Here is a 26322-nt window from a genome sequence, read left to right as displayed (position 1 = left end):
GGTGAAGTTATAAATAACACTTGTGTATCATGGATGGTGTATCAACACACCCAGTCACTCCAAAGATACAGGCCTCCTTCCTAACTCAGTTGCCGGAGAGGAAGGAAACTACTCAGAGATTTCATCATGAGGCTAATGATGACTTTAAAACAGTTAGAGTTTAATGGATGTGATAGGAGAAAAACTGAGGATGGATCAACAACAATGTAGTTACTTCACAATACTAACCTAATTGACAGAGTGAAAAGAAGGAAGCCTGTACAGAATAAAAAATATTCCAAAACATGCATCCTGTTTGCAACAAGGCACATGTGAACCTTCATCATTATAGGGTATTGTGTGTAGATTGAAGAGGAAAACATTTAATTTAATCCATTTTAGAATAAGGCTGTAACAACATGTGGAAAAAGTCAAGGGATCTGAATATATTCCGAATGCACTGTACATTACATCTGCATAGATAGTATTTAATCATTATACATTGTATTTTCAGTCATATATACAGTTAAGTCGAATGTTTATATACACTTAGGTTGGAGTCATTAAAACTTGTTTTTCAACCACTCCACAAATTTCTTGGTAACAAACTATAGTTTTGGCAAGTTGTTTGCCAAAACTATAGTTTGACACAAGTAATTATTCCAACAATTGTTTACAGATATATTATTTCACTTATAGTTCACTGTATCACAATACTAGTGGGTCAGAAGTTTACATACACTAAGTTGACTGTGCCTTTAAACAGCTTGGAAAATTCCCGAAAATTATGTCATGGCTTTAGAAGCTTCTGATAGGCTAATTGACATAATTTGAGTCAATTGGAGGTGTACCTCTTTGCTTGACATCATGGGAAAATCAAAAGATATCAGCCAAGATCTCAGAAAAAAAATCGAAGTCCGGCACAAGTCTGGTTCATCCTTGGGAGCAATTTCCAAATGCCTGAAGGTACCACGTTCATCTGTACAAACAATAGTACGCAAGTATAAACACAATGGGACCACGCAGACGTCATACCGCTCAGGTAGGAGATGCGTTCTGTCTCCTAGAGATGAACGTACTTTGGTGAAAAAGTGCAAATCAATCCCAGAACAACAGCAAAGGACCTTGTGAAGATGCTGGAGGAAACTGTTAGAAAAGTATCTATATCCACAGTAAAACGAGTCTTATATCGACATAACCTGAAAGGCCGCTCAGCAAGGAAGAAGCCACTGCTCCAACTGCACATGGGGACAAAGATCATACTTTTTGGAAAAATGTCCTCTGGTCTGATGAAACAAAAATCGAACTGATTGGCCATAATGACCATCGTTATGTTTGGAGGAAAAAGTGGGAGGCTTCCAAGCCGAAGAACACCATCTCAACCGTGAAGCACGGGGCTGGCAGCATCATGTTGTGGGGTGCTTTGCTGCAGGAGGGACTGGTGCGCTTCACAAAATAGATGGCTTCATGAGGAAGGAAAATTATGTGGATATATTGAAGCAACATCTCAAGACATCAGTCAGGAAGTTAAAGCTTGGTCGCAAAGGGGTCTTCCAAATGGACAATGACCCCAAGCATACTTCCAAAGTTGTGGCAAAATGGTTTAAGGACAACAAAGTCGAGGTATTGGAATGGCCATCACAAAGCCCTGACCTCAATCCTATAGATAATTTGTGGGCAGAACTGAAAAAGTATGTGCAAGCATGGAGGCCTGCAAACCTGACTCAGTTACACCAGCTCTGTCAGGAGGAATGGGCCAAAATTCACCCAACTTATTGTGGGAAGCTTGTGGAAGGCTATCCGAAACATTTGACCCAAGTTAAACCATTTAAAGGCAATGCTACCAAATACTAATTGAGTGTATGTAAACGTCTGACCCACTGGGAATGTGATGAAAGAAATTAAAGCTGAAATAAATCACTCTACTATTATCTGATATTTCACATTCTTAAAGTAGAGTGGTGATCCTAACTGACCTAGGACAGGGAATGTAGGAATTGTGAAAAGCTGAGTTTAAATGTATTTGTCTAAGGTGTACTGTATGTAAACTTCCCGAATTCAACTGTATATTATAGAACATGAACTTCTAAATCTACCCCTCTGCTACTCTCAGTCCATCCCACCTATCTCTGTAAACCGCCATGTTGTGATTTCCATGTGCTATATATTTTTTTAACTGTGCTGAGATGTTTCACATAAACTCTGAACCTGTCTAATCGCATTCTATAGTATCTACAGATTGTGAGTTAAAGATAAGTATTTTTACTAAAATTATTATTATATTGTTGATTAATTGACAATGGTTTTCCAAATCTCCCAACAGTGCTATTTGTAGGGTTATTTTTAGATAAATGTTGTGATTTTCCAGCCGTACCTGAAATTGTGACCAGATACAAGCTACATATGGACAATACAAAAATCAATGATCTAGTGATTCTGCCTTTTCGTAGCAAAATCTGCAGAGCTGAGCTGGTTGTATGCCCCATTACCCAACATTATATTTGTGGCAAGAATTTTGTAAAATAATTTTAAATTGAAAAACTCGTAAGTTTTGAATCAAGCGTTATTTTGCATATATATTCGGAAACCATGTTCCACGGAATCGGCACATCAAATCTCTTCCCAACTATTTTGCAACTTGTATATATAATAATAAATACATCATTAATTAATTAATAAATAATTGTTTTATTTATGACATTTTTTTTTGTTGCCAAATATAGTCTTTAATATAGGGGACACAAACAAGTTCCCTACTTTCTTCCATTTGCATCCTCCATTTTTGCGGGTTGCTTCGGTAGGTTACTTTACAGTTACTAGTTACCTTTCCAAAATTTTAATCAGTAAAATACCTTTTGTATTACCGAAACTCGGTACGGTAATCATATCACTTTCTGTTACTTTTGGATTATTTTCCCCTTAAGATGCATTAGAAGAAGACTAAAAGGATCCTTCAAGCGTGTTTGGTTTGTCATCATATGTCAATGCCATTGCGAAAACCAAAAGGTGTCATAATGCATTTTTATTTAAAATACAAAAAACTATCTCAGGGTTTAAAACATTGAGGTAGGTTTTCCCATTTTTTTTACTTGGGCTTTGCTCCTTTCATATTTCTTTTGATTCTGACAAACTCCCCATTGCCTGCCAGTGACAAGCATACCCATAACATGATACCGCCACCACATTACTTGAAAATATAGACATTTGCTAATCTTGCTTGGCTGATGATTATGAAGTAAAAATGTATCTTGTTTCGTCTGTATTGGTCAAAGGTAATACCGTAAGTAGCACAGAGTGCATTTGCGTCTCTTATGTAACATTTGATGCGTTCTCCACACTCTCATCCTCACAAGAACGTACTCAAGAGAACTTCCTTGGAGACTGAACTCGGAGCATGATAGTGTGGAGCAGCGTAGTATGCATATTGAGAAACACCTACAGTCTATGGTGGGATCTCACATTTTGAAACATGTTTTGAAAATGCATGTGATCAAACGAAGCATCACATTTTGTTGTCATTTAAATTTCATACAAGCTTTTGTACTTTTGTATCGGATCAGACTGCTTTGAAAATTTGACACAAGCACATTTATTGGGTATAAAATTAACTAGCAAATGTTCATGTGCACTTTAAGCTTGCACCCACTCAGAGGAGAGGAAATACAGAAAGAGAAATACAACTTACTGTGTACCGAATTTTACAGAAATATCAACAATGTTGCAATATCTGGAAAGGGAATGAGATTGGGTAGCGCTAGCCAGTAATTACTCTAAGATTATATGGAATATAAATGTAACATATTGATTTGAAATTTGGGAAACATTAACAAATATTTACAATGGGGGAACAAAGTACTCAAATCGTGGGAGTTTGGACAGCACACAGCAGTAGTGGAGAGAAAGAGAGACACATGGTGTGTCTTCACTAAAACCGGTATACATTCAGATGGTTCACCATTTCCCCCAATCTTTTAATTAAGAAAATAAAGATATAGAGACTAGAAAGCGAGAGAGAACAAGAGGTGGTTTCGTACAAACTACGGAGTCCTTATGGAGAACCTGTCATGTTTAAACTGATTTTCAAAGAACAGCAAAGCCTTTAGTAGGTTTACTCAGCCCACTGGGTGGGTTCTTACAGTCGGGCCATTTGTTGAAACCCAATTTATTAAATTGTAAGTGCTGCATATGTTTCTCCCAATGGTTGATGATTGATATATAATTCATTCTAATTAACTGAATAATTATGACCCACCCCTCACTATTGTCATTGGTTGCACTAATTGCACTGTTTGTCTACATAAACTGGTTCAAGTATTCATGATATTACCCTGAAGGCACAGTGATGCCCAAACGTTGGTGATTTACCCAATAAATGACTGGGAGTTTATGTGTGCGACTCTCTTTTATATGTATTTTTTTTTTTATAGATGATTGATATGGAACATAACTTATGAAACCTCCACTAAGGACGAATGTAGACACACAAGCCTTGCAGTAGTAACTCTTATTAGATAACTGATGTTTTTCTCTGTTGCTTGCTTCCTCTTTATCTTTCTCTTTCCTCTAGTGTAGCCTACACTAATTACACTATAGTTTGACTGCATATTTGTGCAAATTAATAAAACAACTTTAGATAAGTCACTCTCACTTTTCCAAGTAGTCCATAGGCTACCAATATGATGGTCTTTTTATACTTTAGGATTTAGAGAGGTCTGTTTGCCATTTATGTTTGTTAAATACTGAATAATATGGAATTGATTAGTACTGCAGCATTGGAATCTGGAGTTAGCCACCATAAAATTACAATTAAAATCAATACTGTGTCATATCCCTGCTCCACAAGCTGAACATGCCATTCTAACCTTGAGGCCTGTGCTATTCCTCACTTCAGGTCTTCAAGCACCAAGCTCAATAACCTAGCAGTGCGTGGCTACTGTGCTTTGAAGTAGAGATAGCATTTTCTATCTCCCTGCAATGACATCCTCAGTTTGTTTTAAAAGTTGGTTCATCATCTTTGTATTTGTCTGGTACTTTTCTGATGGGTAACTTCTACCTCACCAGTTTGTGGTAGGGTAAATGCACTTTTGGTTTGACTCTTTTTTTTCATCTATGAAGAGGAGATAAGTGGCATGCCATTCAATGAAGACCTTCAGTGCTTTCGTTGAAATTCCTCTGAACCTCTTGTTGTAGTTGTGCCTGAGAAAGACCTACTGTATATGCTTATCCGCTGTCCATGGTTCTGAAATGCCAAACGAATGGAAAGGACTCTCTGGCTGCAGTCTGAGTGAGAGAGCCAGAGAGTTAGTGAGATTTTGATAGCTCTTTATGATGTTGCATTAGTGTACACAAGGTTTCGGTTTAGTTGCAGCCTTGTGCTATTTGGAGCCATATGACAGATTCAATGGACTTAGTCATTATTTAATGTATATTTAGAAAGTTGTATTGCATGCAATATATTTGGCTCTTCATAAATCATATGCCGTTAAAAAGCTTCAGAATCTCTTGACATTTATTTTTAACACACTTATGTTTAGTCCATGTTTACATGCCTGTAGTTTACAAACCTGTAGATACATCCTTCAATTGTATTAATCTGAATAGTGAAAGTAGCTTAAATAAATCAGACAACAAAAACAGTAGCTGTGATATCCACACTTCCATATGAAACAACCTTTAGAGGCTATCTGCGTCCTCTAATAGCTAATATTTGGTAGGGCAAACCAGATAAATCGCTAAGACATTGGAATTAGAGATGATAGATTATACAGCACATCTGGTTGGAACAGGTGCAGTTCTCATATCCCCACCATACTATCTGCAGCTGTGCTTGTTTCAGCTAACAACTATGGCTCTGGATTGCTTTGCCAGCACCTGACACTTCTCAGTCGGTTTGTACAGTAGGTGGTTATTTCAAGTAAGGGTTGTAAAACAGATGTGTCTTTGGTTTGTGGTACAGTGTGTTTCACTTATCTTCTCCCAACTACCACCAAGTGTAGCAATATGTTGTGCTATGGGGTAGGCTAGGTGGTATGTCATTAAATGAAATAGCTGTGATGATACATTACGCCCTTTTAAACTACACACGAGTGCAAGCACACAATGTTCGTTCATGTAATAGGCACAGTAAAGGTCAGTTATCAACCTTTGCCATAGGTGTCTGATAAGTTGTGAACAGCTCTCACTATGTCTGACCCCTATTTGTATTCTTATAGCTCTAGCATTGTTCACAAGAGCTACAGTCACAGTGTAATCAGTTAGAGTGCCAATATTCATTTTTGCAGAGAGCATTTCCATTTTGCAACCAATGTGTTGGAATGAAACGCCAGTAGCCATTAGTGCAACAGCAAAGCTGTTAGAGAATGGCAGACATGTAAATACAGAATTATGTGTTACAAAATAAGCATACAATTTGTAAGACACTTCCAAAATGATTTCCAGATCATATTCTGTAGGGGTTCTGTTGTCCATAATCCATATTGCATTTCCCAGTGGGGTCGTTGATGTATTTGTATAAAAAATAATAAAGCATATATTTTAGAGCTCATACAGGAGCAACATGCAGTTTCCTGTGAGGGTTGGTAGATGATGGTATTTCTGTGGACAGCGTGACGAGTGAAGGGATTTTCAGGAAGCGGGTGGATTAGCCCTCTCAGATGGCAGAAGGAGAGCGATCTGCTCTGACAGTGTGGTGGTTACCCCATCTGTCGATAATTAGCTCTGTGCTACCTGGCACCAGGTGGTCGGTCGCTTCCACACTCCATCCACACCACATGGACAGGCTGAGGGACGCGGAGCAGAGCAAAGCAGGTTGTCCTCTTGCCTGGGGAGTTAACTGTCTGCGAGCCAGTGGGCTAAGCCGGGCCTCTGGTCTAGGCTTATTTGACATTGTATAAATCACACAGCGGTGGATAGATCCGTGCTGTGAAATATATATATATATATATATATGTAGCCCTGCAAATTAAAGCTAGATGAACATCTTTGACGGCTTGTTATTTTGAAGATACCACCATTCAAATCTTTCCCATTTTCCACCTGAACAGTAGCTAAGTTCCATTCTCTTCAACCCACGTATTGTCACTGTCGCTGTGCCTGCAGGAAGAGGCTATGGTGAGGGATGGACAGGGTTAGTCCTCCCATCCGTGTCTGATACATTATATACACATCTAACGGATAACAAGTTGATCACTTGAATTTTAATGAATCCAATGGAAAATATATCCCAAGGTTCTAGCTACATGAGTGGTGAAGGAGATGCCTGCAACATAAATGCATCAATGAAGACCTTTCTAAATATAACATTTTCAGATTTATTTCAGTAAGCAGCATATGTAGTATCTTCAAATCTATTAATCTTGTAAAGGGGGGTTATGCATCACATTTTCAAAAGCATCTAGTTGAGGCATAACAGGTAACTAGACTACTTGCCAGGATGTGAAATGATTCCTGAATGTGATCTTCATTTTCTCAGGTAACCTTGGACGTGTTGATTACATCAGTGAATTTGAGTTTGATCTGTTCATCAGACCTGACACCTGTAACCCTCGCTTCAGAGTTTGGTTCAACTTCACAGTGGAAAACGTGCGGGAGACACAGGTAGGTGGTGGCTTTCCCTGAATTTGTATTAATACTGTATACTGCATTCCAAATATACACATATTTTCTGTATTTACTGTTACTATTAACCTGTCTGCCTTTATTCAAATTTCTATGCACACTTTTATGGGTATTTAAAAAAGAATGTGTCCGTAGCTCACAATTCTAAATGATTTCAAGTTTTGTTGTATCCTAGACCTTCAGAAGAGTTGTTTGTGTCATACCTGCTTCCTCATCACAGCACTGAGAAGCGCTAGCCACTTGCATGCATTGAGCTCTCGGATTGGCTGAGAGCATTGGTCACATGCCACAGAGATACTGTGTGAGGGAACAGAACGCGTGTTTCATGTCTGCGGACCGCTCAGGCTGCTGCCGAGGGCATTTGTTTAATTTTATCAACTCTGATTGGAGCTTCATCAGTTCTGTCATTTCGATCTAATTCAGAGAGAGAAAACAAGATACTAAAAAGGAGTCAACCGGCAGCGGAATTCTATTCCTGCTGTCTAATGTGTAGGCATACAAGCCTGGGTAGCTCTATGTTGAAAAGTGAGAGCCTGGGCTAAGAGACAGACGGAGCGAGAGAGCGTGGATGAAAAAATTGAATGCTGTCTTCTGCAGCCCTGCCCTATCGGCCCCATCTCCCTGCAGTGCTGTAGTCAGCGCTAATCAAATTTTATGGCCAAGAGATGAATGGGAGCCCTTAGCCAGGAGCCTTATCGATTTTAGGGCCAGATACGGCCCGGCATCCTGCGCCAACAGGATATTTGCTGTTGTGGCAAAAAAAGAGGAGAGCGAAAGGCTAGTGAGAAGCCCACACGAACATACACTCAATGACTCTTGCATACACACACATACACAGACATCTACAGGTGGGGGAAAAAGCAGTAGGAATAAACATTTTCACAATTAGCTTCTGAGTGCTTTGTTGATGCCACACAGTCCTTTCTTTATTTTATTTTGTATATATATCCTATTTCCTTTTTTAGAATGCGAGCCTGTGGGAATTGAATCAACTTCAGTAGGAGGTTGTAGGGTATCTGGTGCTTGTGTGTTTTGGTACGGTGTCGTGTGTGTTATATGTATGTGCACTGTAACTGTGTGTGTGTGTGTGGTGGTGGGGGGGTGAGAGAGAGAGTGAGTATGTTTGATGTAATTGTTATTTGGCGGTTTACTTGCATTTTATAAATAGAAATAAATAAAAATATGGCATGAGTAAATAAATAAATAGAGCCATGTGGAAGCTGTGCTATAGAGATATCAGTACATTCACAAGGAACTGGGCTAGAGTGTTTTATCCAACTAAGCCGACCGACTCTCAGTCGAGAACAGTGAAATTGGAAACAGTAAAAGCCCGTGATATTGGAACTGAGATGACCATTTTGAAGGAATGTAAGCTGGTGAAAAAGATTTGGTCGGCCTCAATCAGCTTAGCAGCTTTGTGGAAATTGGCTGCACCATAGCATGGTTATGATGGATGAATGTCTTTTTCTTTTCTTCTCTACAAAACCTTCACCTCAAACTTCGTCTTGCTTTTGGTATGGTGAGACTGATGCTGGTTAATTATGTTGCAACGACTGAGCAAAGCATAGCAGCACTCTAAACTGGAGTTATCATTCAAGTAATTTGACTGTTGAGCCAGTTATTAAATCCTAGGACTTCATGTTAGTCCAATGTCACCTAACCATAAAATATAGTCTACATATTTATGGACACTGATAGTGTGTCAGTGATGAATTGATGTTAGACCGCTTCTGCTTGTGATATATATATATATATATCTTTTTTTTCTCTCTTTTTTTTTTTAGATATACTCGTGTAGCAATTTTAGGCAATAAGCCAGCCATGTTACTGCATTTATCTGTGTAGTACAAATATATCTCTTTCATGCAGTATTTCAAATTGAGAGAGCATGGAAACTATTCAAGATTCTTCCCCATATTTTCTCACCTCTGAAAAATATATATTGAGCTTTTTAACCAGTGGAAACAGTGATGTGCTGTGCTTCTATTTAATCCATGCTGTGGACGGTGGCTGTTTGACATCAAGCTGCGTGAAGGGCACGGCTGTGAGGTATTATCATAGAAATCTTTGGGGAGCAATACTATATATAATACAGTAAAACGACTGCCTTCAGCTACTGAAATTCATGTGTGATTTACAAGCTTCACTTATCCAGGAAAAGCTCAGCAGAGGCAGTTATTCTCCATAATCAAAAAATAGAAAGAATTTAGTTAGAATGTGAGGTGTCTTGAATTCCTAAAGGACAATAATCTCTCCAGATCTTTTTATATTGACATTTATTGATGATGATATGGTCTAATCTAACATGAGATATATGGCACATATATTAAATGACATTTAATCTCAGGTGACTGACTCATTTTGGGCAGTGTCATGCTGATAGGAACTATTAGATCATTCAGTTGTGCCCGACTGGGTGTCAAAGGGCATGATATAGATTTCTCAGATTTATGAATATTTCTAATTGAGCATAAAAGGTCTTCAAATTTCCTCTGCACTTTGCTATATTCTGAATAGAATGTGAAATGTACAATTTGCACATCAGTTTTAAGAGATGTCAATGTTTGGACATATTTTGCAGTGTATTGAGGAGAAGAGAGAAAGGCTAAGTAGTTTGGAGTCCCTGACTTGTCCATGAGCACGGTAATGGATGTAATGCACATTGATTTGTTTTCACAGAGGAGGGATGGGAATGTAGTTACGAGAATTGTCCTGTTTTTATGTACAGTTAGGTCCAAAATGATTGACACCCTTGATAAAGATGAGCAAAAATGACTGTATAAATTATTCAAATACTGAGCTACATTGTATGCAGAAAAAAGGGAAATTATTTTATACTAATACAATTGGTCAGAGAAAGAGATTTTGTTTAACAAGTAATAAAAAAAAAATCTCATAAAGGTAGGGCTCAATATTGGTTTCAATACCTTTCAATACCTCACCTTGCGAGGATAATGGCATTGAGAATTATTATTATTTTTGTATTTTTTATTTATCCTTTATTTAACCAGGTAGGTCAGTTGAGAACAAGTTGTCATTTACAACTACGACCTGGTCAAGATAAAGCACAGAGTTACACATGGAATAAACAAAAGTACAGTCAGTAACACAATAGAAAAATCTATATACAGTGTGTGCAAATGTAGTAAGGAGGTAAGGCAATAAATAGGCCATAGTAGCGAAGTAATTACAATTTAGCAAATTAACACTGGAGTGATAGATGTGCAGATGATGATGTGCAAGTAGAAATACTGGTGTGCAAAAAAAGTTTAAAAAATAAAAATGGGGATGAAGTAGGTATTTGGATGGGCTATTTACAGTTTTATGAGTTGAAGTACACATTGGGAGGGATCCTTCCAGATCCTTTATATCCTTCGTCTGCGCTTATGGATTGCCCTCTTGGCCATTGGAAAATGTTGATTTTTGTGGCCAATTAACCATTTCTTTGTGGATTTTGATGTGCGCTTGGAGTTATTGTCTTGCTGGAAGATCCACTTGCAGCCAAGTGTCAGCCTCCTGCAGAGACAACCAGGTTTTTGGCTAAAATGTCCTGGTACTGGGTAAAGTTCATGATGCCATTGACCTTAACAAGGGCCCCAGGACCAGTGGAAGCAAAATAGCCCCATAACATCAAAGATCCACCACCATTTTTTACAGTAGGTATGGGGTTATTTTCTGCTTATGCATTCTCATTTAGATGCCAAACCCACCACTGGTGTGCATGGCCAAAGAGCTTTACTTTCATGTCATCTGACCACAGCACTGGTTCCAATCCAAGTGCCAATGCCGTTTAGCAAACTCCAGATGTTTACATTTGTTGGATAACATGACAAATGCTTGCCAAAGCTGGCTTCTAGAACCTCTTGAATGCTGCATAATGTTTTTTAAATTTAATTTTTAAATATCTGATGGTCAGGTTTGACCAGGGTGCTGTGGAAGGAAGCCTTGGTCCATGTCTGGGCGTGGCTATTTAACCCCTCCTTTCCTCTGTTGCCTGATGTCCTTCACTGCTGATGGGGACAGCCGGGTCCCCCGTGACTGCCGGAAGATGAGTGTAATCATGGCCGGCATGCCGTGGTGCGGCAGCGTGGTGTGGGGGCCTGCCTGTGGGAGGGCTTACGGTGCTGAGCTCCTGGATTAGAGGCTGCACAAGCAGTTTATCAGGTCTCTCCATACTGGCTCCCCCACTCTGCAACAGGTCTCGTCCTCTGTTTATTCTGCAATACTAAAAATACTGCACAGGCAGAGTCCCTGTTTTTTATCCTTTCCCTTTTTTCCCTTCTTGCTTTGCTTTGGGAGCAGGACAGCCATTTATATTTCCTATGCCTGCTCTGCTGCTGTGGGGAATGCTTTCAAGGTTTCTCTCCCAGTCACTATAGAAGAGGAATGGGCTTTTGTGGTTTATTCAAAGGGATTATTCGACAAAGTGGGATTTGGGAACAAATAGGCTTACATCGGATATAAAGTTTTGGATTGTAGGTTTAAAGCGTGGTAAGAACATAGTAAGAGAAAATTGCCAATTTGAAAGACAGTCATTAAACAGTGCACTCAGAGAGTTCTGATGATATCAAGTAACTTTCCTCTCCAAGGGGAACTAATGGATCTTATTCTTTGTCAAGACCAATAGTCTTCAGATTTTGCATAATGAGATAGACAAAAGGATTTGAGGGCACACATTGGATTTTCTAATTATAGCAAAATCAGTTTCCATGGGTTATCTTCTGATACGATACTCCTTATAAAAATGTATTGCTTTATTTTTTAGCTTTATTAATTTAAAGCCTAGTCAAATACATTCTGATTTGAGTTATGTTTTGAAACAGAACAGACACCAAGTAGACTAAAGCCAACTTAGCAGTAGGCCTACTTCTGTTTTTATGCAGTGTTTGAAATATGATCACTATAACAGAATTCCTCTCAGTATTCACAGTATTAGTAATGATTGTTATTTAACAGATATACAATCTTATTTTGGATTTGACAGTATAGAACCCCATCTCTGTATGCTGTGTTCATCAGGACTGTATATGCATCTGTGCGCCATACAACAGAGTGTGAATCACTGCCAAATCCAGATACAGACTCTGGTCCTCGTCCCAAATCATGAAAGAGGACGATTACATCTGTATGGCACTGCTACTACAAATATCAACTGCTACTACACATATCAGACAGACACATGTGGCCAATTTATATACATCAAAATATATATTTCTTTCAGCTTTTGATGTCTCCGCCTTTTGATACTCCTTGCTATGGGTGGTGGGGGTGCCTGGGAGGCCTTTTGAGGTCCTAAAAGGCTGAAATTGGCTGAGCAGCACTGCTGAGCCCAGCATGTGAGGCGGCAGAGAGGAGATGAGCAGAGCCGTTGTAAGGGAAGCACTGGGGCCATGTGGAGCGCTGTGCATCTGCATGAAATTATCAATGCAGAGTCAGGACATGGATCATCCTTTACACAGCGTAATGAATACAGATTGCGCACCGGATAGAGATGCTCTGCAATCTGCTGCGCCACAAATGAAACCACGGCTGTTCTAATCAAATAGTATTTTCATGCCAGCGCAGCCTTAAATTGGACTAAATTAAATTCCAGATTCTGGGTTATAAATGTTGTAATTAGGCTATTGTTTTAAAGGGGGGCCTGGTGTTGGCTCCCTCGCAGTGTGAGCGTTCCCCGTTCTGTTGTAACCCGTTGGTGTCCAGATAATGGGAGGACAGAGTCCGATCACAGCACCACAGGGTTTAACGCCAGCATTCAGATGCAGACACGTTCATTATGCCAACTAGTGGCCTGGGAGCACACATTTTTCCCTGTTTATTAAACAGCAAGGAGCTACTAAGCAGCACTGTGGTGCTGCTTTGATGCTTCTTTTGTTTCTATTTATGTGGTTAATTCAATCAGCAAACGTTCTCCTTCTCGCTGCACTGTTTGCTCATAATGGCTAATTACTTCATAAATTGTTCTCATGATGTTATATCTGTTTATATCCAATGGGGGGCATGGTGATGGTTGTGCTTTAGCATTGTGGAGTTGGGCTACACGTTTGTTGACTGTCTGGGGATTTTGGTAATGAGCTAGAGAAGTGTTTCAGTTGTTCATTTGCTTACCCTTCACTTTGGAGTTGGTATAACATGGAAGATCTAGGTCTTCAGTGCATTATAAAATCAACACATAGATTCCTCATAGCTGGCTATCAAGCAGTAAGTGCTACACTCAGAACCATCACTCTGTAGGAGTGTAGACCGAAGCCTTGACTAGGCCTCATATTGAATAGCTAATTAAATCTCCATGTTGTTGGTCTAATTATCACTCATGTAACCAAATCAACCGTAAGACTAAATGAGTAGTTCGAGGGGGAAAAAACAACCCGTCTGTAAGATAATATAGGGACCACCCAGGTTAAACAAATTTCACAACAGTGAGATGCCCCTAATGTACTGTATTTGTTTGAAAAGCCAGGCAGGTTTGTCTTGTTTTTAAACATGCAAGTCCTCAGCCCACATTTGCATTTTCATTCTATTCAGTGGCTTTCACTTATTACTCAAATGTTGTTTTTGAATCTCTAATTCGCTGGATGGCTCTCTGTATTGAACACAATTTCCCCTGTATTATTTGCTGTAGGAGGCTGCAGAGGGAGCTGCTGTCAATCTGTGTTCACGGTTAATGTTGTTAAGTAAAGCCAATATGGTTGTTTTCGCTGCGTGTTGTAATAAAGGTGGGGCTGGCGGGCGGTGTGCCTGGTAACATGAGAGCTAAGCGTGGGCGTCTGACTCCCCTGCTGCAGAAGAGGAAAGAGAGGAGAGGAGCCCATGCTAGGAGAGCCATTGATAGCCACTGCAGTTGGGGCTTACAGTGAGGTGGAGGGCCAGCATAACACACACTCACAATGGGCTGCAGTTTAATATAGGTCTCTAACTGAGGTCTCACGCTTAACCATGCTTAGGCAGGTTCAGGTGCTCTTGCTATAAATGCCCTAATGGTGCCAAAATGCTTTGAGATAATTATTGTAGGTAAAGGCGATGTGAATAGTAATAAATTTATTGTTTTAACCATGTAACAGTGGCCTAATTATGGGTACCACTCTTTATTTCCTTTCTGAATGTACCCTTCTTAATAAGGATAATCTGCTATTAGCCTGTGTTGTGGAAATAATATAGCCTAATCAGAAAAAACAACAATTTCAAAAATGTTTTAATATGTTAATTAATCAGTATTGCTTCATGACATCTGCAGTAGAATTCAGCTTTATTAAATCTAACATATCAGGCGTGTTGTTGCTAGCTGGTCCATATAATATAATTAAGCAATAAGGCCCGAGGAGGTGTGGTATATGGCCAATAGGCCACAGCTCAGGGCTGTTCTTATGCACGACGCAACGCCGAGTGCCAGGACACAGCCCTTAGCCGTGGTATATTGGCCATATATCAAAAACCCCTGAGGTGCCTTATTGCTATTATAAACTGGTTACCAACATAATTAGAGCAGTAAAAATAAATGTTTTGTCATACCAATGGTATACGGTCTGATATACCACGGCTTTCAGCCAATCAGCATTCAGGGCTCGAACCACCCAGTTATAATATAATAATATATGGTGTGTCGCAGTTAGCCTAAATATGGCGTGATATGATGTCTTGGCCTTGGAGGGGAAGTGTGCGGTGCGACTAGCTGAGAGTGGAGTGTGGCGATGGTGGTCCGTGATGGGTCGTTGGTCCATGCAGGATTTTATCTCCCAACAGCACCTTGGGGTCGCTGCCGCCTGAACTCTGCAGTTCTATAAATCAGAGCCGGGGCCTTGACAGTGTGTATTCTTTCTGTCGTGGCTGCAGGTAGATCCAGAGAGGCAGGATGTCAATGAAACAAAGCAGAACATATTCATGCTGTGGCGATTCCGTGCAGACCAGAGCCCTAGGGGATTTCTCATCTGCCATTTTTTCACTTCCTCCTCTTTGATGCCTGGGGTGAATCCTGCATGAATTTGTCACGACTTTGCTTACCAAGGGCTACCTCCTATCATTGGATGTATGCGCACGAGCACACTCTTCTCTCTCACACGCTAACACACGTGCACTCACACACATTGAATGTTTCTAATGTTTTTTTTTAAATCAGTTGCCTTTTTGGGTCCATCATGCCTTTGGTGGGTGCATCATGTCATGCAAATTGCATGGATGCAAAACCAATTAGAATTTTATCTTGAATATAACCCTGGAATCCCAGTGTGATAGAGACTTTGAAAACCCACTGCTTTTTACATCATGTGTGTGATATCTACACCACAGCCTAGCCAGAGATTGTTTGCTAGGAGTAAACAGATGTTGTTTGTCTTTCAGATGTAGAGATTTAAGTACTCCAGGGAGCCAATGGACCTGTCCTTCTGTCTAAACTTCCTAACTGAATCAAAAGTTGCACATTGTTAACATATTTGGCTACACGAAGAGTGTTAAAAAGAAAAAGGGGAATGTTAGAAGTAGAGTGAGTGAGACAACATCTACCAGCTATATCACTATATAGGGCAGCAGGTAGTCTTAGAGGTTAGAGCGTTGGGCCAGTAACCGAAAGGTAGCTGGTTGGAATACCCGAGCCAACAAGGTGAACAATCTGTCGATGTGCCATACTACTATGGCTGACTCTGTAAAACAATACATTTCACATCCGGTGTATGTGGCAATAAAACATATTATAAGAATATGTACAGTACCAGTCAAAAGTTTGGACTCATTCAAGTTTTTTTTCTATTTTTTTTTCTATTTTCTACAGTTAATTGTAGTGAAGACATCCAATCTATGAAAACTATGAAATAACACATATGGAATCGTGTAGTAACCAAAAAAGTGTTAAACAAATCAACATATATTTGAGATTCTTCAAAGTAGCCACCCTTTGCACACTCTTGACATTCTCTCAACCAGCTTCATGAGATAGTCACCTGGAATGCATTTCAATTAACAGGTGTGCCTTGTTAAAAGTTCATTTGTGGAATTTATTTCCTTCTTACTGCATTTGAGGCAGTCAGTTGTGTTGTGACAAGGTAGGGGTGGTATACAAGATAGCCCTATTTGGTAAAAGACAAAGTCCATAGTATGGCAAGAACAGCTTAAATAAGCAAAGAGAAATGACAGTCCATCATTACTTTAAGACATGAAAGTCAGTCCATGCGGAAAATTTCAAGAACTTTGAAAGTTTCTTCAAGTGCAGTTGCAGAAATCATCTAGCGCTATGATGAAACTGGCTCTCATGAGGACTGCCTCAGGAAAGGAAGACCCAGAGTTGCCTCTGCTGCAGAGGATAAGTTCATTAGCGTTACCAGCCTCAGAAATTGCAGCCCAAATAAATGCTTCACTGAGTTAAAGTAACAGACACATCTCAACATCAACTGTTCAGAGGAGACTGCATGAATCAGGCCTTCATTGTCGAATTGCTGCAAAGAAACCACTACTAAAGGACACTAATAATAAGAAGAGACTGGCTTGGGCCAAGAACCACGAGCAATGGACATTAGACCGGTGGAAATCTGTCCTTTGGTCAAATGAGTCCAAATTTGAGATTTTTGGGCCCAGCTGCCGAGTCTTGGTGAGACGCAGAGGAGGTGAATGGATGATCTCTGCATGTGTAGTTCCCACCGTGAAGCATGAAGGAGGAGGTGTGATGATGTGGGTGTGTGTGCTTTGCTTGTGACACAGTCTGATTGATTTAGAATTCAAAGCACACTTAACCAGCATGGCTACCACAACATTCTGCAGTGATACGCCATCCCATCTGGTTTGCGCAACACACCTCCAGGCTGTGTAAGGGCTATTTTACCAAGAAGGAGAGTGATGGAGTACTGCATCAGATGACCTGGCCTCCACAATCACCCAACCTAAACCCAATTGAGATGGTTTGGGATGAGTTGGACCGTAGAGTGAAGGAAAAGCAGCCAGCAAGTGCTCAGCATATGTGGGAACTCCTTCAAGACTGTTGGAATAGCATTCCAGGTGAAGCTGGTTGAGAGAATGCCAAGAGTGTGCAAAGCTGTCATCAATGCAAAGGGTGGCTACTTTTAAGAATCTTAAATATAATATATATTTTTCTTTGTTTAACACTCTTTTGGTTACTACATGATTCCATATGTGTTATTTCATAGTTTTGATGTCTTCACTATTATTCTACAATGTAGAACATAGGAAAAATAAAGAAAAACACTTGAATGAGTAGCTGTGTCCAAACTTTTGACTGGTACTGTATATACTTTACAGTTGAAGTCGGAGGTTTAGCCAAATACATTTAAAGTTTTTCACAATTCCTGACATTTAATCACAGTAAAATTTCCCTGTCCTAGGTCAGTTAGGATCACCACTTTATTTTAAGAATAGAAAATGACAGAATAATAGTAGAGAGAATGATTTATTTCAGCTTTTATTTCTTTCATCACAGTGGGTCAGAAGTTGACATACACTCAATTAGTATTTGGTAGCATTGCCTTGAAATTGTTTAACGTGTGTCAAAGTTTAGGGTAGCCTTCCACAGGCTTCCCACAGTAAGTTGAGTGAATTTTGGCCCATTCCTCCTAACAGAGCTGGTGTAACTGAGTCAGGCCTCCTTGCTCGCACACACTTTTTCAGTTCTGCCCACAAATGTTCTATAGGATTGAGGTCAGGGCTTTGTGATGGCCACTCAAATACCTAGACTTTGTTGTCCATAAGGCATTTTGCCACAACTTTGGAAGTATGCTTGGGGTCATTGTCCATTTGAAGACCCATTTGCGACCAAGCTTTAACTTCCAGACTGATCTCTTCAATATATCCATATACAGTGCCTTGCGAAAGTATTCGGCCCCCTTGAACTGTGTGACCTTTTGCCACATTTCAGGCTTCAAACATAAAGATATAAAACTGTATTTTTTTTGTGAAGAATCAACAACAAGTGGGACATAATCATGAAGTGGAACGACATTTATTGGATATTTCAAACTTTTTTAACAAATCAAAAACTGAAAAATTGGGCGTGCAAAATTATTCAGCCCCCTTAAGTTAATACCTTGTAGCGCCAACTTTTGCTGCGATTACAGCTGGAAGTCGCTTGGGGTATGTCTCTATCAGTTTTGCACATCGAGAGACTGAATTTGTTTCCCATTCCTCCTTGAAAAACAGCTCGAGCTCAGTGAGGTTGGATGGAGAGCATTTGTGAACAGCAGTTTTCAGTTCTTTCCACAGATTCTCGATTGGATTCAGGTCTGGACTTTGACTTGGCCATTCTAACACCTGGATATGTTTATTTTTGAACCATTCCATTGTAGATTTTGCTTTATGTCTTGGATCATTGTCTTGTTGGAAGACAAATCTCCGTCCCAGTCTCAGGTCTTTTGCAGACTCCATCAGGTTTTCTTCCAGAATGGTCCTGTATTTGGCTCCATCCATCTTTCCATCAATTTTAACCATCTTCCCTGTCCCTGCTGAAGAAAAGCAGGCCCAAACCATGATGCTGCCACCACCATGTTTGACAGTGGGGATGGTGTGTCCAGGGTGATGAGCTGTGTTGCTTTTACGCCAAACATAACGTTTTGCATTGTTGCCAAAAAGTTCAATTTTGGTTTCATCTGACCAGAGCACCTTCTTCCACATGTTTGATGTGTCTCCCAAGTGGCTTGTGGCAAACTTTAAACAACACTTTCTATGGATATCTTTAAGAAATGGCTTTCTTCTTGCCACTCTTCCATAAAGGCCAGATTTGTGCAATATACGACTGATTGTTGTCCTATGGACAGAGTCTCCCACCTCAGCTGTAGATCTCTGCAGTTCATCCAGAGTGATCATGGGCCTCTTGGCTGCATCTCTGTTCAGTCTTCTCCTTGTATGAGCTGAAAGTTTAGAGGGACGGCCAGGTCTTGATAGATTTGCAGTGGTCTGATACTCCTTCCATTTCAATATTATCGCTTGCACAGTGCTCCTTGGGATGTTCAAAGCTTGGGAAATCTTTTTGTATCCAAATCCGGCTTTAAACTTCATCACAACAGTATCTCGGACCTGCCTGGTGTGTTCCTTGTTCTTCATGATGCTCTCTACGCTTTTAACGGACCTTTGAGACTATCACAGTGCAGGTGCATTTATACAGAGACTTGATTACACACAGGTGGATTGTATTTATCATCATTAGTAATTTAGGTCAACATTGGATCATTCAGAGATCCTCACTGAAGTTCCGGAGAGAGTTTGCTACACTGAAAGTAAAGGGGCTGAATAATTTTGCACGCCCAATTTTTCCGTTTTTTATTTGTTAAAAAAGTTTGAAATATCCAATAAATGTCGTTCCACTTCATGATTGTGTCCCACTTGTTGTTGATTCTTCACAAAAAAATACAGTTTTATATCTTTATGTTTGAAACCTGAAATGTGGCAAAAGGTCGCAAAGTTCAAGGGGGCCGAATACTTTCGCAAGGCACTGTAATTTTCCTACCTCACGAAGCCATCTTTTGTTATCTATTCATCTATTCATGATGCTGCCAGCTCCGTGCTTCACAGTTGGGAAAGGTGTTCTTCGGCTTGCAAGCCTCCCCCCTTTTCCCCCAAACATAACGATGGTCATTATGGCCAAACAGTTCTTTTTTTGTTTCATCAGACCAGAGGACATTTCTCCAAAAAGTATGATTTTTGTCCCCATGTGCAGTTGCAAATCGTAGTATGGCTTTTTTTATGGCGGTTTTGGAGCAGTGGCTTCTGAATCCTTGCTGAGCGGTCTTTCAGGTTATGTCGATATAGGACTCGTTTTACTGTGGATTTTGATATGTTTGTACCTGTTTCCTCCAGCATCTTCACATGGTCCTTTGCTGCTGTTCTGGGATTGATTTGCACTTTTCGCACCAAAGTACGTTCATCTCTAGGAGACAGAACGCGTCTCCTCCCTGAGCGGTATGATGGCTGCGTGGTCCCATGGTGTTTATACTTGCGTACTATTGTTTGTACAGATGAACGTGGTACCTTCAGGCGTTTGGAAATTGCTCCCAAGGATGAACCAGACTTGTGGACGTCAACATTTTTTTTCTGAGGTCTTGGTTGATTTCTTTTGATTTTCCCATGATGTCAAGCAAAGAGGCACTGAGTTTGAAGGTAGGCCTTGAAATACATCCACATGTACACCTCCAATTGACTCAAATGATGTCAATTAACCTATCAGAAGCTTCTAAATCCATGACATCATTTTCTGGAATTTTCCAAGTTGTTTAACGGCACATTTAACTTAGTGTATGTAAACTTCTGACCCACTAGTATTGTGATACAGTGAACTATAAGTGAAATAATATATCTGTAAACAATTGTTGGAAAAATTACTTGTGTCATGTACAAAGTAGATGTCCTATCCGACTTGTCAAAACTATAGTTTGTTAATAAGAAATTTGTGGGGTGGTTGAAAAACAAGTTTTAATAACTCCAACCTAAGTGTGTGTAATCTTCTGACTTGAACTGTATACTGTTATTTTTTGTGACATATGTCAACATTATTTTCAAAATCATCAAAATAATCTTGAAATGTGTTTGACCAAATACAAGAAGTCTGCATATGACATTCCATTTACATTTTAGTAATTTAGCAGACACTCTTATCCAGAGTGACTTAGAGTTTGTTCATTCATCTTAAGATATCTAGGTGGGACCGCCACATACAGTACCTCAGTCATAGTAAGTACATTTCTCCTCAGTAAAGTAGCTGTCAGCAAAGTCAATGCCAGTAAAAATAAATGTGAGTTTTAGTTCATGAAAAGGCAAGGTTGTTGTTGTTGTCTAGTTTTTTTTTGGGGGGTGTATTAGCTGTGGGATTATTTAAGATACTCTTTGAAAAGGTAGGGTTTCAGACGTTTTCGGAAGATGGGCAGGGACTCGGCTATCTTAGCTTTAGGGGGAAGCTGGTTCCATCATTGGGATGCCCGGACAGAGAAGAGCTTTGACTGGGCTGAGCGGGAGCTGCCCTCCCATAGAGGTTAGGGCCAAAAGATCTGGGCTTAGATTCACAAATCCTTCTTAATAAGAAATGTCTTCTTAACTATATACTTATGAAGAAATGTAAGCAAAGTTGCTATTCCTCCAAAAGGATATTGGAAATGTTCTAGCGTTATTGCTTATGTTTCTCCTTAAGCAAAAACATCAAGAAGAAATTATTGAAAATAAAGTTATTCAATTGTTCTTGGAGATGTTCGTTATTCCTAGACAGCTAAACCCTTGTCATAAACTCAGGGCAGTGAGATAATAAACCAATGTCAGCAATTAAGTATGTTTAATTCATTCACAAACTTCATCAGCTCTTAGCAAACTTTGAAAAAAAGTATTTGACCAAATACAATGCTATTTCTCTGTAAACAAACTAACAACATACTTTCAGCATGCTTATAGAGAAGGGAACTCAACATGTACTGCACTGACACAAAATACTGATGATTGGTTTGTTAGATATTGATAATAAGAAGATTGTGGGAGCTGTACTTTTAGATTTCAGTGCAGCCTTTGATATTATTGACCATAACCTGTTGTTGAATAAACACATGTGTTATGGCTTTTCAACCTCTGCCTTATCGTGGATTCAGAGCTATCTATCTAATAGAACTCAAAGGGTTTTCTTTAATGGAAGCTTCTCTGATTTCAAACATGTAAAGTGTGGTGTCCCGCAGGGCAGCTCTCTAGGCCCTCTACTCTTTTCTAATTTGACCGATGACCTACCACTGGCATTAAACAAAGCATGTGTGTCCATGTATGCTGGTGATTCAACAATATACGCATCAGCAACTACAGCTAATGAAGTCACTGAAACCCTTAACAAAGAGTTGCAGTCTGTTTTGGAATGGGTGACCAGTAATAAACTGGTCCTGAACATCTCTAAATCTAAGAGCATTGTATTTGGTACAAATCATTCCTTAAGTTCTAGACCTCAGCTGAATCTGGTAATGAATGGTGTGGCTGTTGAACAAGTTGAGGAGACTAGATGACTTGGCGTTACCTTCGATTGTAAACTGTCATGGTCAAAACATATACATTGTTTTGCAAATAAATTCATAAAAAATCCTACAATGTGATTTTCTGGATTTTTTTTCTGATTTTGTCTGTCATAGTTAAAGTGTACCTATGATGAAAATTACAGGCCTCTCTCATCTTTTTAAGTGGAAGAACTTGCACAATTGTTGGCTGACTAAATTGGTGGCTGACTTTTTTGCCCCACTGTACATTCAATGGTTGTAAAGATGGGGAGAGGTTTGTCCGTAATAAAGAGATGTTCTGCTTTTTGACACCACACTCCAGAAAGCATGTTCTGCAGGCTCTAGTTTTGTCTAATCTTGATTATTGTCTAGTTGTGTGGTCCAGTGTGGTCCAGTGCTGCAAGGCAAGATCTAGTTAAGCTGCAGCTGGCCCAGAGCAGAGCGGCACATTTTGCTCTTCATCGTAATTAGAGGGCTGATATAAATACTATGCATGCCCGTCTCTCTTGGCTAAGAGTTGAGGAGAGACTGAATGCATCACTTATTTTTAAGAATAACTAAAACTTGAATGTGTTGGAAATCCCAAATTGTTTGTATAGTCAAATTACAGTCAACTTACACACAACTCTGACACACACACTTACCCTACCCGACATGCCACCAGGGGTCTTTTTACAGCCCCCAATTCCAGAACAAATTCAAGAAAGCGTACAGTACAACCCTTATTGCATGGAACTTCTTTCCATCTCATATAGCTCAAATAAACAGCAAACCTGGTTTAAAAAAACGGATAAAGCAACACCTCACGTCACAACGCCACTCCCCTATTTGACCTAGATACTGTGTGTGTATGCTTTGATATGTAGGCTACGGGTGCTTTTTTAAAAGAATGTATATAGTTCTGTCCTTGAGCTGTTCTTGTCTATTGAGGTTCTGTATTATGTAATGTTTCATGTCTTTTGTGGACCCCAGGAAGTGTAGCTGTTGCTTTTGCAACAGCTAATGGGGATTCTAATAAAATACCAAATACCTAAATCTGAAAGTTTCAGTGATGATTATTTTAAACCCAAGAACATGTTTTAGAACAGTAAACCCAGTATGAAATATGCTAATATGATTGTGTTTGCTAGCTAAATTGGTTGCCTAGGGACAATAATCTTAAAATAGTTAAGAAATTGGTTAGAATATATTTTCAAAGTTCGCAAGAAAATCATTAACATAGTGTTGAGGAATTGACTTTATCTTATGAACGTGTTTTTTAAAAAGAAGCTTCTTACGTTTTTGCATGAGAAATGTTTTAGGAATCTGGGCCCAGAGGTGGCAGAACAGAGTACTCGGGTTGGGGTGTAGGGTTTGAGCATAGCATGAAGTTAGGGAGGGGCAGTTCCTCTTGCTGCTCCGTAGGCATGTACCATGGTTTTGTAGTGGATGCGAAAGGTTGCCAGATCTGACATAGGAAAACTTGTAGGTTGAACACCATGTGGGCTGTGGCATTCTAGATCATTTGCAGACATCACTTTCCCTTGTAGCTTAATTAATAACTAGCAGCTGACCACACCTTGTGAATCTTTAATTGATCACACTGAATATATTGTCAGTTTAATTGCACACAAAAGACATTGTAAAGTGAAAGTTCATTCAATATATGGGATTGAATGAACTATAACTATAGATGGACTGACGTCTGCCCCATGGAAGCATCGTTTTCATGACGTCAGTTAACCCATCTATAGATTGAAATTTAAATTGCACATTCATTATTTCCTAATTGTCTACATGAATAACTCTCCTGATTTAACTTGATGATCTGTGGTTGAGAGTAGAAAGCTGTAATATCTTATGTTTCACGGAGTCGTGGCTGAACGATGACCCAGATAATATAGAGCTGGCTGGGTTTTCCGTGCATCTGCAGGACAGAGCAGCTACGTCTGGTAAGACGAGGGGTGGGGTGTGTGTCTATTTGTCAATAATTGCTGGTGCGCGATGTCTAATATTCAAGAAGTCTCAAGGTATTGCTCGCCTGAGGTAGAGTTCCTCGTGATAATGTCAGGACCCGGTTACGAACCCGGGTCTCCGGAGTGAGAAACAGTCACTAAACCAACTGAGCCACGAATAGTCAGCAGAACCCAGAAGATGAGGCAGACACAGCACAGCACTTGAGACGGTGTATTTAATGAAGTAAAAAGTGAAGTTCTTCAGGAAAACATGTAACTCCACAACCTCAAAAGGAATTCCACAAGAACAAAGGCAATCCTCCAAGACAAAAAGGCAAATACACAAGGTGGAAGGCACAGCACAAAAAGCCTCAAAAGATACTCAAAAATAAACAAACAAGAACAAAAAAACAGAACTCCACAAGAGAGTCCACCGGGATCAACAAGAGCTCAGAGTACTAGGGCTGGGTGCTAACATACAAACACAGAGCAAAGAACTGAGTAAAACAAAGGGTTTAAATACAATCAGGGGAAACGAGGCACAGGTGCAAATAATGGGGATCAAGGGAAAACAAAAGGTGAAAAGGCACAATGGGGGCATCTAGTGACCAAAAACCGGAACAACCCTGGCCAAATCCTGACAGAATCCCCCTAGGAACGGCTCCTGACGTTCCTACCAGCTCTCTCAGGGTGGAGGGCCCTGAACTGACGAATGAGGTCAGGGTCCAGTATGTCTTTGGCAGGAACCCAGGAGCGCTCCTCGGGACCGTAGCCTTCCCAGTCCACCAGATACTGCCAGGACCGCTGCACCCGGCGGGAATCCAGTATCCGATGGACGGTATAAGCCGGCTGGCCTCCAATGACACGAGGCGGAGGGGGAGGTCTGTCTGCCGGGACAAGGGGAGAAAAACAACAGGTTTTAATAAGGAAATGTGAAACGTGGGATTAATCTTAAGGGATCTGGGTAAGTGTAGGCGATAAGAAACAGGGTTAACTCTCCTGGCAACCTTAAAGGGACCGATGTATTTTTGGGACAGCTTGCGAGACTCCACCCGTAGTGGTAAGTCTCTTGTGGAGAGCCAGACTCTCTGGCCGGGCGCAGGGTAGGCCCGGGATGGCGACGTCTGTTGGCTTGTTGTTGGTACCTCTGTGAGGAACGCATAAGATTAAGACGGGTCTTCCTCCACATAAGCCGACAGCGTCTGACGAACTTCAAGGCTGAAGGCACTCTGACTTCTGCCTCCTGGTCTGGGAACAAAGGAGGGGCATAGCCAAACTGACACTCGTGCGGGGACATACCAGTGGAGGAGGAGCGCAAGGTGTTGTGCGCGTATTCGGCCCAAACAATGAAGGACGACCATGTGGACGGGTTGTTACGAGTCATACATCGGAGGGTGGTTTCCAGCTCTTGATTCATCCTCTCTGTTTGGCCGTTGGACTCGGATGGTACCCTGAAGATAGACTGGCAGAAGCCCCCATGAGTTGGCAGAAGGCCTTCCAAAACCTTGAGGCGAACTGGGGACCTCTGTCAGAAACCATATCTTGAGGAATGCCGAAGACTCGGAACACATGATTAATTACCAACTCAGCCGTTTCCTTGGCAGAAGGTAACTTAGTCAGAGGGACGAACCTGGCCGCCTTTGAAAACCTGTCGATTATGACTAGGATAGTAGTATTGCCATGGGATGGAGGAAGGCCAGTAATAAAGTCCAACGAGATATGGGACCAGGGTCTGTGGGGAACAGGTAAAGGGTGAAGGAGTCCTTGCGGGCGGAGGTGAGAAGATTTGCCCTGGCAGCACACGGGGCAGGCATTGACGAAAGTGGCAACGTCTTCTCTTATGGTAGGCC

The 26322-nt window shown here is 40.4% G+C and overlaps 1 protein-coding gene across 1 annotated transcript in view; it reads left to right on the top strand.

Annotated features, from left to right (window-relative positions):
* Nucleotides 1-26322, top strand: part of agbl4 (AGBL carboxypeptidase 4) — a 412900-nt gene that overhangs the window by 21563 nt on the left and 365015 nt on the right. The window contains exon 3 of the mRNA XM_035781882.2: nt 7451-7575. Within this exon, the coding sequence (XP_035637775.1) occupies nt 7451-7575 (125 nt within the window). The remainder of the gene's footprint in view (nt 1-7450; nt 7576-26322) is intronic.

The sequence above is a fragment of the Oncorhynchus keta genome, chromosome 1 (assembly GCF_023373465.1).
Source record: "Oncorhynchus keta strain PuntledgeMale-10-30-2019 chromosome 1, Oket_V2, whole genome shotgun sequence".
NCBI classification, from domain to species: domain Eukaryota; kingdom Metazoa; phylum Chordata; class Actinopteri; order Salmoniformes; family Salmonidae; genus Oncorhynchus; species Oncorhynchus keta.
This window is presented reverse-complemented; position numbering and strand designations above follow the sequence as displayed.